Raw genomic sequence first — 15,522 nt, forward strand, 5'->3', positions numbered from 1 at the left:
TTGCATATTATTGTTTTTGGCATTTAAATCAATTGATTCAAGATTATTTTAACATCCATAGTGTAGTAGTGCAGTATGTGCAGTTTCTGTTGTGTAGTTTGATGTAGGCTATGGCAACATAATAGTAAGCACGTGAATTCGTGATCAATTTTATTTAAGATCATTTTACTTTTAAAGTAGGGGTTTACAGGTAGCACCTGAACGCATCACGGATTGCTTCACAAAAACTCGCCCTCCCATCCTCCTGTAGAAAGCTGGGCAATTAGCCTATCGGACGCCGATATTGATTGGCTGACACTGTTACATAGCAGCCAATGACAAAACAACTTTATCGTGCATAAACCTACAGGACGAGGCACGTGCCTTATCCTCTGCAAATTAGACAAGTTGGTTGGTTAGATAAGTTGGACTGTATGTGCATCACCTGTCCTGTCCTTAGCCTAAAGCAATGATTCTGATTTGTCCAAAGATGGAGTCAAGGACAGTTATTGGTTTCTGGCAGGTACTGCATCATAAATGTTGCAATTTATTTATTTTTGGCATGTACCAGATTCTGATGCAAGGGTAGGTTGAAGGGATAACAAACAGTCCCAGTCAAATGGGTCAATTCAGTCAGTGACAGTGTACATGGGTACAAAAATCGGTCAAATAGATGTAGCCTAGAGTAGACAACACTGAGGGGGTGCTAGCTGTGGTTCCAAAGAACATGGATTCTATCAAATGTACCTGTGAGGCAATGAGTGCCCTCTGCTGGTTTACACTGTAAAAAAAACACTATTTGAAGTGGCAGCATGGTGTGAGAAGACAGGCCAAGTTTACCTAGTTCTTATCGGCTTCCCATGGCAAGAGCAGAAAAGACTACAACTCACATTATTGGGTTCAGAGCAAAGCATATTCTTTTATTAATTGTACAAAACAAGTGCAAAAATAGTGATTCATAAGAGCTACAAAGCAGGACTCACCCTACAAAAATTACAGTCATTCAAAGTGGGTACAAATTGAAATGTGATAAAGGAAGTGCTGTTCAAAGAGGGTGAAAGGGATCAACGGTGCAGTCTTGCGCAGTAGAAAAAGATTGCAAAACATGGACTTGGATTCACAGCATTCGATAAGTACTAAGTGCAAGCTAATGACACAAATGACAAACTCATCAGCATTCTCCCTTTCAAACTATGCACAGTGCAAAGATTTTACAAAGGACCTCGATGAATGACATTCACTCCAATACACTTGTATCACAGATAACTGGCCCATATGCAATTACCATTTCTTTTCCTTTAGCTGCACACACTTGCACAGAAATGACAGCTGCCCAGGAACTCACAACTTAACCACAATCAACTGAAAAATTAACAAGTCTGTCAAAGAGACAGAGCTACTTGTAGCAGACTGGAAATGTGTATTATGATAAAGCGGATATACTGTAAAACCTGGGATGCATGCAATGAAAATACCTAGTGTATCATTCACTCTTCAGAATATTGAATAACACTTTTGACATTTATCGAAGAGGAAATCTAGAGTTTCAGACAAGAATTGTGGAGGTGTGGGAGGGAGGCTGTACTACCTTGAACTAAAATGGCATCTAACAAGAACTTTTCCTCTGCAAATAGCAAGGTACTGCAACAACTCTGGCACTGATGATATGCATGACAACATACTGAACAAGCTTGACCTAAATGGATCAAAGGCATCTTGGCTTGTGGTGCAAATCAATAGTAAAAAGGCACCCAGCTTGTGGACTTAGGGCGGCTATAATGGAAACCCTAAACAGCACAAACACACCAACCTTCCACAGCGAGTGAAACCTCAATCTGATCACAGCAGTTATCCCACACATCCCCATCTTTGCCATTTACAGTATGGGGCACTTCTTCCTTTTCTTCGCAACCTCTTTTTTGGTCTGCTCAGCCTTCCTGGGCCCATAGAGGCTGGAGAAGCAGGCCTGGACACAGATGGGCTCTCTGAGACTCAGCAGCCACCTGCCCTTGCCGTAGTAGGCCAGGGAGCCCAGCTCCATCTCCTCCACCAGCTCCCCCTGCTGGCCTTCCTGCTGCAGGGCCAGGATTTCCAGCAGATCCAGGCCTGTTTGAACTGGCTCCACAGCCTCTGCACAGCCCAGAGTGATGTGGGCGCGGCTGCCCAGAGGCAGGGAGGCAGCTGCGGGGGCAGCAGACTCTGCCTGCTTCTCAGCGTCGGCTGGCCACAGCACAAGCTGCTCCTCGGAGAGGGACACTCGGGCGCCGACGGTGCGCGGCGTGACAAAGAGGGCGCTCAGAGACAGCTCGAACGCAGAACCATACAGTTCTTTAACAGCCTAGAGAGTGGAAAAAGAAACTAATGAGGACTTATTTCAAGATTCAAAATGAAAGTTACCATAACATCAACATGTCTGGGGAAAAGGTCATTGAATAAAAAAAAAAAAACAGAGTTCCAACTGTTATTAGTTGTCAACTATTAAATTAATCAACAACTATTTTGATAATCGATTAATCAATACTTTTTTCTTAAATGCGAATATTTTCTGACATTTCATAGATCAGAGAACCAATCAATTAACCGAGAAAATAATCAACAGATTAATCAACAATTACAATCATCATTAGTTGCAGCCCTAGAACAATACAATATATACATTCAATGCACATGCCTGAAGAACACAAGGGTCTCATACTTGTTTCTCTGCGTACTCCATGGCACCCTCTTCTTTCCCATAGTCACAGAATTTGGTAGTGCAATGAAGAGGTCCTTTGGCCTGGAAATACTGCTCCAGGTCCACTTCCTTCTCAGCTTCCCCAGTGACTGTACAAACAAAGCAAAATCAGTTCCATCACAGTGATGGCAAAGAAATGAGATGTTTAGCCTGCTCAGAGATTTGGTAACATTAAAACTGGTCAATTCACATTACGCATCACATGAAATAGAATTCGAGATTTGAAATACACTCACAGTCATTCATGTGCTTCTTGAAAGGCTCCAATGTGTCCAATGTTTTCAGGAAGTCCATGGATGTGCACCTGACCTTCTCCTGGATGGTAGGAAGAAGAAACCATCCAAAGAAAAGAGGGAGGATCATTTCCTCGAGTGGACCTTTCATGGCTTTGATCTTGGCCTCCTCCAGTCCACGTCCGGTCCTCTTGGCAAGTTGGGACAGATCCCTCCTCCACTCAGTACGGGGCTCCAGGAACATAGCAACAAGATGGTGTTGCTCTGCGATCTCCGCCAGGCGGGCGAGCCGATCCTGGGTGTGGTTGGTGTCGTCCACCACTACCAGCACGGAGGCAGCTGTTCCTGCACTGCAGTGGGCCACCACAGCCTCGTCCAGAGCCTTGTACCCAGCTGCAGATGCTTCTGGACTCTCTGGTTTCACACCATGGTCATCAGCAGAGAAGACGGAGCAGAGGTCTGTGTAGGCATCAGCTATGGTGCGTGCCAGGAGAGTTTTGCCGCTGCCTGGAAGGCCTTTGAGGACGATGAGGGTACGGGAGGTTCGCAGGACAACTTTGGTCTGCTCGTGCTCCAGGAGGGCAAAAGACAGAGAGCCAGGGGCAGGAACTGTATCCTCCTCCTCTGTGGCCTTCTGCTCAGATTTATCTGCTTCACCCTCAGCTGCTGGCTCAACTGCCTTTTCAGTGGCAGCCTCAACTGGTCTCTCTGCTTCAACTCCCTTCACATCCTCTGCAGGCTTTGTGTTTTCAATCTCAGCTACTTTCTCCGATGTCACCATCACAGCTTCTGTTGGCTTTTCTGCCACCGCTTCGGTCACCAACTGGGTCTCTGCTACTCTCGCCACTTCTGCTGGCTTTTCTGCTTCCACCTTTGTAGGTTCGACGACCACATCTTTTTCTGCCACCACCTCTTTGACAACTTCTTCTGCCCGAGTATCCATTGCAGTCTCCACTTGCTCTGGAGCTTTCTCTGCCTGGCTGGGCAGTTGTGCATCCACTGGCTGCTGCAGCATGACTGCTGCGGGTAATGCTTGCTCTGGTAGTTTAACTTCTGGGACTGGTTCTACCAATTTCTCTGGCTCTGGTTCAGGGGCACTCTCTGCCACGGGCTTGTGCAAAGGTTCTGGGATGTTCTCTGGCACTGGCTGCTGTTCAAGCTGGATGTTTTCTGGTTCTGCATTTAATGGTGTGACCGGTTCAGAGATCTTTTCTGGTGAGCCATGTGGTTCTGGTTGTTTTGCCATAGTCATCTGTCCTTTCTCAATTGACTTCTCTTGTTCAGACATTTCCTTTGGCAAGCTGTCCTTGGTCTCCATCTCTGGTGTTTCCTCAGACAGCTTAACAGATTCTGCCAGAATTTCTGACACCATCAATTCCGCTGTTTCTTTGACATTCACGGGTGACTGGTCTGCATCATGACCATTCACTGCCGTTTGCTCAGCGGGCGGTGGCGTCTCAGGCTCTGTGGATTTCTCTGGTGTCTCCAATTTTGACGCAACCACTTTTTCCATTCCACTCTCCTGTTGCTGTGGAGTCTCCGACGCAGCTTCTAAAATCTCACTGCTCTTCTCAGTATCCATGTCTGGGTTGATGTATGACTGTACAGGCCACCATGTACCTTAAATGTATTATAAAGGAAGACAAAATGGTTTAAAACGGTCCAATCATGATGGAAATCAAACAACTATACATAAAAGACTTAAGCAACAGCCAACCTCATGATTGCACTTTGAGAAAATCTTATGTTGAGCGATACTATAATAGTAAAAGTATGGGTGAAATCAGGGATTTGAACTGTTAAAATACAAAGATGTAAGATGTGAATACACTTTTTGTGGTACTTTTTTTATTTGCATGCTAACCTTTTAAGAGAAACAGATACACCAGCAATTACTAAAATTGCTTTTTCTTTTTGGCCTCAAGTTTATTTTACTTCACCATCCCAAATCTTTCACCACTATCTATTCTGTATTTGTTTTGGCCTCCTGCGCTATTAAAGACATATCCGTCTGTTTGTCGGTCGTGCCGCCTGTGGTCAGATTACCACAACAGGAAGTGCAATTCAATATCTATTTTTCTTAAGAAAGACACGAGGGGGTGCAAGTTGCAGATCCTCTTTAGGCAGTAACTGGAGAGTCCCAATACACTAATATGGTTAAATGTAGTGGGATAATAAGGGTGTAGTGAGAAGGCCAAGGGCTTGCAATACAGTACAGCTGCTGTTAGTCAGCTGCTGTTCTGCAGGTTCTACATTCAGGGTTCCCACGCCTTCTTAAACATCAAATTCAAGGACTTTCCAGGCCCAATTCCCTCAGATTCAAGGACCCATCACGGCATAGTTTGAGACACGGTTCAAGGTTGCAAGTGAAGTAGCTTAATTTACAGCATCTTATTTTAAAAATAAGATACTCCTTTAAACCTTCTCCCCTTTTCATTTGACCCTTGAAAAGCATGTGAGACATGCACAATTACTGGTGGCAGAAGGGCAGCGTCCTACAAAAGTGTGTGGCCCAATCTAATGTACCCTACATGTTTGGCTAACGTTTTTTTGTCTGTGCCAAAACTCGTATTGATAAAAACAAAGAATAGTAGAAACAGGGAATCTGGTCAAGTGTGAGCATCAGCTATTAGATGCCATGTGGCATATACGTGTTCCCAAAGGTCTTTAGATCTGTTAATGATTGTCGGATATAACAGATCTGTCATTGTGTCATGGGACAGAACAGGAAGAACAGTCACAAGCACAAGTTTGACACACGACACAACAAACAACGCAACAAAGACGAGAGAATACCAGGATTTTTCCTGCTTGAAAGATACACATAAAAAAAATCTAACGGGACACGCACATGCAGGCCAATCATTGTTGTTTAAATCCTTTCGCTCTGGGTTTGATATAGGCTAGGTTTGGCAATCGCGGATTTCCCATATGCAGGGTGGCAACGCGTAAATGGCGCAGTGTGGTGAGCATGGCATGGTCTTTTGTTGAGGCAAGTTTGCCCCCAACATGCGACACAAACACACACTTAAGTCACAGCCAGAAAAGAATAACAATAAGAGTATGAGTATGAGGCCGCGACCAAGATAGCTCTATAAATGCCGTTTTGGCTTGACAAAGGCGGTGTTACAATTTAACAACAATGTGGCGAGCGGGGAGTGGCATGCACCTACTAGCACGCCAGACAAAACAGAGCGAGGCAGTCAATAAAGCAGCCACAGCGCCACGTCTAAACAAGTTGGATGCATCTGTAGCAAAAACTAGCGTGTTACAGGAGTGATGGGACGCTAAGTAAAACTCATTAAGTTACAGTAAGTTCGCGTACAAATACTGAAAGAGATATTCATCTCGAAGGGCTTTTGTTTCGGCTTACCAAATGTGCTGCAGTTGTAGCTGTCTGTAGTGCCGCTGACCACGCGTTTCTCTACAATGACAGGGCAATCCTTGGCATGGACGTGCACCCGCTTCACTCTTCAAGGGAAAAAAAGACGGAAACAACTGTCTGGGACGCGCAAGAGGGCGGGGCTACGGCCACGCCCCTGATGGAGAGAAAGCACGCGACCGGAAAGAGGGGGAAGGTCAATGTCACAATCAAATCCAAACAATACTTGGAGAAGAGAACCAATAACTTTAAACAAAACAAGCTGAACATCAGAGCTCTTACCAAGAAGGCACAACAGAGGATGTATTTCCCGTGGCAGCTGAAAAAATTCAAAGTGTCAAAAGCAACGATGGTGCTCTTCACACCTCCGTCAACTCCATCCTCACCTCCTCCATCACGTTTGGTATGCTGCCCGCAAGGACATCTGCAGACTGCAGCACATTCGAGGTTTGCAGGCCCTAGCCCGGCCCAAAATGTAGGCCCGGCCCGCGCTCGAGACAATCAAGCCCTAGTGCCTACCATACCTGACCCAAGCCCTATTGTTTATTTAAAAAGCAGGCCCTACCTGGTCCATTGGGTCCCGTCACGTTTGGGTCGGGTAGCAGGCCTCTACAGCACATCCTCTGCTGTTCTGAAAAGGTGATCGGATGCAGCCTGCCATCCCTTCAGCACCTGTACACACCACCAGGATGCTGAAGTGGTCTCGGAAAATCATGGCCAACCCCTCCCACCCAGGCCACAAACTTTGTGTGGCACTCCCCCTTGGCATGAGACGGAGGTCTGGTAGAAGTAGAACCAGAACCTTTCGTCACAAGAACAGCTTCTATTGCCACCCGCCTCTTCAACAAGCTCCAAAAGCCCCCACGAATAAGGGACTTTATCACCCCCCCTTCCCGATGCTCCGAGCCGACAGCCGGCAATTGGTAACAGGCCGGGGACCCCCACTGACATGATCCTACCCCCCCCCCCGCCCCCATACATCACTTTACTGTAAACGACTGCACTTTAATTTGTTTGTGTTTTCCTCTACTTTTCTCTATTGAAGTGACCACTACACTGCATAGTAACTTGCACTGAATCAAATTCATTGTATGTAATCTGATCACTTATTGTGACTATTAAAGTTAATCTGAATCTGAACAAAACTACAGTATATAGAACTTAGCATTAGGTCTACAGAGCATCAGTGTAGAGTAGACTCTAGCAGGGGCGGACTGGGATCATAATTCAGGCCGGGCATTAGATACCAAGCAGGCCAGGCCGATACGGGCCGACGCGTGTGCCGCCGTCCAAAGGGCGGCGGCGAAAAATTAGGGGCGTTTGAAGCTCAATTTGGGCCGTTTGAAGCCCAATTTGGGCCGTTTGAAGCCAGATTTGGGTCGTTTAAAGCCAGATTTGGGCTGTTTGAAGCCCGATTTGGGCCGTTTGAAGCCCAATTTGGGCCGTTTGAAGCCCAATTTGGGCCAAGTCCAATTTTACAATGAGATGCACCCACTTTAAACCTGAATAAAGTAATAAAACCACTAGTAAACCAGTAGGCGGCGCCTGGCCTGCTGTTCAGTGAGTGGCCTGGCCTGGCCTGCAAAAAAAAAAAAAAAAAATTTTTTTTTTTTTTTGCCAGGCCAGGCCAGGCCACCGGGCATTTGCCCGACGTGCCCGATTATGCAGTCCGCCACTGGACTCTAGTCTACACTGATGCTTCAATATGGCTGTGAAAGATCTCAGACAAGGCAAGGAGATCTTTGTACAATTAGAAGAAATACTGTATTAGAATTGACATTCCATTGTTAAAATGTCTACTTAGTACTAGAAATACGAATCAGATGAAAATATAGCCTAAACTTGAGTCATTCACACACAAGTTTGCTAAGAGAGCATTCTGCATGTCTCAGGTAACTGACAGAGACACATTCTTTACTTATAGAAGTACAGTTACTTGTCTAAAAAAAGTAAAAGTACTGATTCAACTTGTTGACTCAAGTAGACCTGTGATGGCTGCCACATATGTTTTCTTATGTCATGGAAGATGAAATGAAACTGATGATGGCCAAGGGGAAATTGGGTTGTTGTTGCATCAGCAAACAGTAATATGGTACCTCAAAGGAAAGTAGAAAATGAAAATGAATGTAGCAAGCAGCAGTCACCTGCTTGTGAATCACAGCATGTCTGCCTTAGTAACAATGACGTAATAGATGCATGACAGGGAAGCTGCCTGCAGTGAGTAAAGCTCTGGTGGGGAACTGCAAGTTAACAATGGGGAAATGCACTTCAAGGTTGACAGGTTACAATGTGTAACAGGCACCGTATTCAGCGACTCATTTGTAAATAATTGTGTTTTTCGATTACATGGGTTTGTGCTAAAAGCTAAACTCAAATTTGGATTGCAATAAGAACAATGAAAATAATAGCACACAAGAAATTGTGCTATTAAAATGAAAGAGCTTTGATCAAAAGTAAGCTTAAATGCATAATGATTGCATAACCTTAGTGTCTCCACTTCCCAATGTAATTTCTACAGGTGAGGTGACAATGTCTGGCCACCTGGCTCCAGTGACTTTTGACACTGGACACCAACCAGTAGGTCAGGAGGATTGCAACTTTTACATCCTAATTCCCTGTGGAAAATGTTATGACAAGCAGAAACGTTGGCCTCTTCAGAGAACACAACATGATCTGGATTCAGTGGCTGTCTTGTAACATCCACTGTGCTGCCAAGTTCAGGAGCTCACTTTAATCCAACTATGCACATTTGCACACCCTGGCCTGCACACATGCTGTAAATTCAGATCTATAAAGTTTAAACTGCTGACAGCTTCACCTGTGAATCTGTCAATAGGCAACTAATAGCAAGAATCCTTTCAAGCCAACGAGAGTTCTGTATTGCCATAACAACAAAATTATCTGTATCAATGTTTTTATTATAATAATTGCATTATCTTCAATATGTTCTTCCTCTATTCTTATCTATTTCCTATTATTTGCTGCCCCACCACCAACCCAAATTACTCAAAAGGAATTTTGAAGCTTCGTCTTCAGTTTGATCTTATCTGATCAGAACCTCCATCCTCATCCAATGTCTAATTTATATTTGGGTTTGATGCTAATGGTTGTATTTAAACTAGTGACTACAGATAGCACGTGTATTTCAGACCATGAGCGGAACAGCCGTCCCTGTGTGAATAGTCTCTTAGAACAGACGAGTTGGCTTCCGCAATTTTCAAATGCTTCCGCCATACCGTCTGTACTTCGTGGGGGAGAATCATGCACCAACCGGAATGGGAAACAGAAAGGCGGGTCTTCCGCTCATTAGTCCAATCAGAATCCAATATGCCGGCAGAAAGGCGGGTCTTCCGCTCATTAGTCCAATCAGAATCCAATATGCCGCCGCATTCGCGTGTCGTGATTGGTCGGATTCCGTAGAACTTCCTTCCAGTTTGAAGGTTTTTTTTCCCAACTTCCTTGTGCATGTTCTGGGGGTGTAACGTACAGACTGTATATAGCTGCATTCGCCGGATGTAGATGATACAGTCTGTTTTAAGAGACTACTGTGTGACTGGCCATCTAATCAGGCCTCGCTCACAGTGTTGGCATGCAGTCTCTCCCCAGAGGTTTCAGTGCACTTCCCTGGCTGATTGCAACTTGGCCCAGCTGTGCTCCTCTACTCGGGTGATCTCCATCAGTAGCTAACGAATGGAGCTAGCTTTCCATGGTGCTGAGCCTGTCGACTCACTAATTAGCCATTTTTGCCCATTTAGTTGGCCCTAATTACCCAATTCAAAAATCAGACTCTGTTAAGAGTGACCTAACAGGGTGCTCTTTACACTTCCTGAAAGATTCAGTGTGATCGCACGTAAAATGGCATCGCTGTGGCCGAACACAATTGTGCTTAGTGCTTAATGTGTCAACACAGGTTTAGCACCATGGAGAGCTCCATTCGTTAGTTAGTGATGAAGCACACCTGACCTGAGTGGAGGAGCACACCTGAGCGGAGTTGGAATCAGCCAGGGAAATGGACTATGAAAACCATCTGGGGAGAGAGAGGATAGGCTGCATGCCAACTTTGTGTGGAAGGCCTGACTAAATGGCCAGTGATTACGTGCATCAGAATGATCCTATAATAAGAATGTTAATCTCTGTGAGTGAGTAGAAATTGTTTTCGGCCACAGCTTTGCCATTTTATGTGAGATGGCACTGAATCTTTCAGGAAGTGTAAAGAGCACCCCTGCAGGTGACCTAATGGAGCCAGATTTCTTAATTAGGTAATTAGGGCAGATTAATGGCCGAATTTGCGATGACTGCACAGATTAATGTCCAAACGTATGATGCTGTGCAATGGCTGCACAGCCTCCACCGGTCACACAGGGACACACATCACTGTACGCATGGGTATTCTGCTAGTCATAAGAAATGTGCATGTGATGCTCTGTCAGCCTGCTTTATAATAACCTTGTATAATGGTTATATCCTCTCACTGGAGATCACTGATGTACTTTTGAGCAGTTTACACATTTCTGCAGGTTCAAAAACTCAGTAGTCTTTATTTATGTGCATTTATTTGTCTATTTTTTCAAATTTCATTTGGTGATCTTTGTCCACTGAAGCACCACCGGTCTTGATCTGAGAGCCTTACTGTGCTGAATCTTGCCTTGCGCCATGGAGTGCCTGAAAGGACAGAATGATAAATTGTCAGTGAGCAATAATTCCATGAGACAGAACTCATAAGACACAGAAGGAGGACAGATGATAGCATAGAGGCAACCTTCTTAATGGCATCCATGGCGGAGTCGTCCTGAAGCACCTTGGCTCGGTCCAAGGCTCTCTCAAAGTGGGAGACAGAGGAATTGAAGTTCCCAAGTTTCACTGAAATGGCAGAATAGGGTATTAGCTGTCAGACAAATGCACCAAGCAGATATGCTGGCATGTTGTTCCAACCTATTTTTTTCATCTATTATACTTCAAATATTAAGTCAGAAATAAGTAAATAAAACATTGAGCAAGAATTACATTCTGACTGTGCCACCAAAACACTGGCATTCAGCTGCCATTTCTCATCTGCAATTTCGTCAGCTGCAGCGAGCGAACGGCGGCCATAGTCTCGGGCTTCTGTGTGACGTTGCAGCTCCAGGTAACAGCGACCGATCTCATGGAACAACCAGGTCTTCTCCAAACCACTGCGGACCAGGAGAACCTTCTCTTCCCAGCTGAATTCAAAGAAAAAAGTTGGGAAAGAAAATGGAGCAAAAGCAATGTTTGTGTTAAAATCGGTGCCGCGTCTATGTGCCGACAGGCCGCAGTGCCGACAGGTCGCAATGCCGATAGCCCACAAGCAGAACCAGCTGAGCGAGGCGGCGTGCAGCGTGTCGGTGGAGCTAACCTCTCCCAGCCCCCACGCCAAACCCCCCATGCCTAAACCTAACCTCCCCCAGACCCTAACCCAAAACCTAACCTCTCCTACCCCCCACGCCAAAACCTAACCTCCCCCAGACCCTAACCCAAAACCTAACCTCTCCCACCCCCCACGCCTAAACCTAAGATCGGCATTGCGGGTGGTCGGCATAGCGGGTGGACACCGTTAAAATCACACATGCTTTTCAAAAGATGGCCCTATCATACGATACATTACCCAAACGCAACATTTGATTCGTACTTGACTTACACTTCAATAGCCTGCGTGAACTTCCCAATTCGGGCATAGACACGGCCAATGTTGTCCAGAGCCCGGGACTTTGCATCTGAGAGTTTGCTGTTAACAAGAAAGAGAAGTTTGAGTATTTGAATAACTTATTCAAGTCGAAAGAAATATAGGTTTGCTCCCATGTAATTTCAACAGTCTCCACACTGCTCACCACTGTGTAGCCAACTCCAGGTCTTTTTGATGATGCTCTAGTGCTTTGTCCATCTCTCCCAGGTCAATCAGGGCATTCCCAATGCAACTGTGCAGGTTGCCCATCACATCTTTCTTATTAGGCAGCACTTTCTCTGACCAGCCCTGCACTGTCTTCATGACGACTCGGGCGTTCTTGAGGCTACCCTCTGCGTTTCCACGAGTCAAAGCTAAGAGGGCCAACATAAGCATTAGTCAGGCTGTGAAGAACTACGCAAAAGGTTCAACCTGAAACCTGTCTCACCTGCATCGATGTCCTCGAGGCTCTCCAGCACGAACCGAGCGGGGTCAGAGGGTGGACTCTGACGGGATTTGTTCCATTTTTGATGCATGAGCTTCCGGTCCCTTTCCTGCGCGTAGATGGGCCTCTGCTGGTGCCAGAACTCGGTACGAGTGTCGAGGTACGTGATGCAGTTCAGAATGAGATCCTGCAGTCTCTCCCCACCCCGCATCTTGCCTTTTACCAGGTCTGCAGACCATCAATGTGACAGTTTAGAATACAATGTATGCAGTCATCAGTGAAAATAGCTACAGTATGTGGTGCAAACAAATAAGTGGAATTGAACTGCAAGGACTGGAGGAGAAAGTAATCGGTAACATTTGACAGTCAGTGGAAGACAGATAAAGCATTTCAGTGAAGGACACCAGAGAGAAGAACAGGGCTGAGTGAAACAACACACTACCTTCATCTTTCAGTAACTTTTCCAGATACTCCCTGTCAGTGTAAAGCTCTCCCAGCAGTTGTTTGGTTGTCCTGTCACTCTTAGTGGTCTTCTGGTTCTGCTGGTTCTGCTGGTTCTGCTGTTTCTGCGCTCTCCTCCGAGTGTGACTGATACTAACTGGCACTCTCTTCTTTACCTGTCAACCATTCATAAACAGAATACTGTACTTCAATAGGGTTGGCATGATAGAATAGGCTAGCGTATACAGAATAGTGTAATGCTCTCTATGGTAACCCTGTTCCAGTGGAAGTGCTTGCATTTACGCTACAGTATACCTGGAGAATTCAACACAGGCTTACCTCCTCACCCTTGCGGAAGAATGACAAGTCTCCCTTATTCTCCAGTTTGACGGAGGAAGGACCTAAGATTGTGGTGGAGAAAAACAAATTATTTAGAAAAGGTGAGGCTACAATATACAGTATGCCACAAAATGTCATTGACTTACTGCCCACAGAGTTTTCTATGGCCTCCTGTGCTTTCTGGATACCCAGTCTGAACTCCTGAAGCTCTGGACGCAGCTTATGTCCCCTATGGTAAAACACCAGCGCAAATTCAAACTCTCCCATGGTGTACAATGCCTCCGCCTTCTGAAACAAGCCCTGGACAATGAAAGTTGAAGGTACAAATCATTGCTCATTAAGTGCAGGTTTTACTATTAAGAAATGCTCCATGGTGTGCTGATTTGAGATGTGCTAATTTTGTACGAAGTAGTCTAACAGCAATTTACTTACCTATAGGCCCTTTTCACAGCAACCATTTGAGGTGGTAAAGCAGGTGTAACCAATAACATTAAAGGGATACACCACTTTTTTGGAAGTTTAGCTCATTTGCCACATAACCAAGATACACCATGCCTTACCGGCACTGTCCGCTCAGTTTACAGTGAGCTACAGTCGTGAAGAATGGAAAAATGCACATAATTGGTATTTTTGGAAGGAAAAGAGGTAGCCGGCACTACTTTCCAGACATGGCCGCCGACCTCTTTTCCTTCCAAAAAGACAGATTATGTGCATTTTGGATTAACATTTCATTGTGTGGCGAGTACCCGAAGCACATGTATTTTGGGGCTGTGAGATGTGTGTTTTGGCAGATTTTTAACAGCTGTACCATTAGCCTCCATTCTATGGCAATAATTACTAACTTCACGACTGTAGCTCACTGTAAACTGAGCGGACAGTGCCGGTAAGGCATGGTGTATCTTGGTTATGTGGGGGGGATGTGGCAAATGAGCTAAACTTCCAAAAAAGTGGTGTATCCCTTTAACGAGGGCCCTGGCACTGGAACACCTAAATGGAATGGAAGCGTCATTAATGGTATTGGTTACACCTGCTTTACTTCCTGTTTCACAACCTCAAAATGGTTGAAATGGGTCTATAAGCCTATGATTTGTTTTCACCTTCAACAGAAACTGTGTTCCGCAAATCAAAGCTGTATTTTACCTTGAAAAATTCCTTGTTCTCTTTGAGGGAGGCCTCTGCATCTTTTAAAGCATTTTCAGAATCCCCCATCTTCAAATAACATTTGGATCGAGCAACGAGGCAGTTCTTGTCATCTGGCTGAAGAGTCAGCGCCTAAACAAAGACCAACAGAAGTCATTCCTACATGCTGCTTAAAGCTGCAGTGACACATTTTAATATAATCACAACAATTACAGTCTCCCATCACAAGAAATAAACAATCTACACTGCCTGTCTTTTCCTGTTATCATCATAAGATTATGTGCATCAGTTCTGTATGGTTAAGGGATGTGGCACATGCCATACCGAAGACGAAATTAGTAAAACATTTGATCACTGTAATGGAAAGATTGGGGGGTGACACAAATATACTAAGACATTAGATAGGGCAGTGGTCCTCAAGCTTCTTCATGTCAGGTGCACCCAATCAGCCTAAAGACCAACACCATCATCAGGCTGATCCCAGGAGTGGGAGGGGTCTGTTGGAATTCTTGTGAAAATAAATTACCATTTTTGCTGACCCCACTTAAACAACTGAGATAGGACAGGTGTAGTACAAGAGTACAAGACAGTTTGGCGACCAACTTTAATAATTTCTCACACTGGTCAAATATGAGGCACCAATTCTAAATCAATTCGATGACATTGGCATACCAACAGTAGCCTACGATTGATTGGTAGCAAAATGTTTAATGTGCAACCTGCAACTATAATTGCACACACGTTTCATTGAGTCATTCAGTGAAAGTCTGTCTCGAGAGATTATTCAGTGACAGACAACGCTGCATTACACTGATTGGTAAATATGCCACGAGTAGTTTCTCAGTTTGAATTTAGGACTAGTTAGCCAATTAACTAATGTAACTTTAACGCTAGTTGCTAGCCCTGGATATAGCTTTCCTCACCGTTGAGTAGCTGTCTCCTGCCTTCAGATACTCCCCTTTATGGTACAGCTGCTCTCCCTCGGCTATGTAAGTAGAGAATGTGCTCTTGGGTCTTTGGCCTACTTGGTCTCCATCTGCGTCTGACATCTTTAGGCCAAACTCCGTCTTCAATGTAATGTTAAAATAAAGCCAACGTTAAACCCAAAACTCAAGAGGTTTACCTCAGCTGGTATCCTAGCAACCACAA

At 45.0% G+C, this 15,522-nt stretch overlaps 2 protein-coding genes across 2 annotated transcripts; both read right to left on the reverse strand.

The window, feature by feature from the left end:
* Window positions 1-879: 879 nt before the first annotated feature.
* Window positions 880-6,417, reverse strand: cnp (2'',3''-cyclic nucleotide 3'' phosphodiesterase). Its single transcript, XM_083648941.1, has 4 exons — window positions 6,320-6,417; window positions 2,950-4,566; window positions 2,675-2,802; window positions 880-2,317 (listed from the first exon to the last, which is right to left on the reverse strand). Exons 2-4 carry the CDS (start codon window positions 4,526-4,528, stop codon window positions 1,856-1,858), a joined length of 2,169 nt encoding a protein of 722 aa, XP_083505067.1. The 5' UTR covers window positions 4,529-4,566; window positions 6,320-6,417; the 3' UTR covers window positions 880-1,855.
* Window positions 6,418-10,954: 4,537 nt separating this feature from the next.
* odad4 (outer dynein arm docking complex subunit 4) lies at window positions 10,955-15,422 on the reverse strand (the record flags this gene model as incomplete). The annotated part of the gene is made up of 11 exons (XM_083649976.1): window positions 10,955-10,990; window positions 11,088-11,188; window positions 11,333-11,529; window positions 11,985-12,071; window positions 12,175-12,382; window positions 12,457-12,681; window positions 12,896-13,070; window positions 13,234-13,295; window positions 13,380-13,533; window positions 14,374-14,505; window positions 15,297-15,422. The coding sequence occupies 11 exons, from the start codon at window positions 15,420-15,422 to the stop codon at window positions 10,955-10,957; spliced, it is 1,503 nt and encodes a 500-aa protein (XP_083506102.1).
* Between the last annotated feature and the right edge of the window lie 100 nt (window positions 15,423-15,522).

The sequence above is a fragment of the Poromitra crassiceps genome, assembly GCF_964638095.1.
Source record: "Poromitra crassiceps genome assembly, chromosome: 13".
Classification (NCBI taxonomy): Eukaryota; Metazoa; Chordata; class Actinopteri; order Beryciformes; family Melamphaidae; genus Poromitra; species Poromitra crassiceps.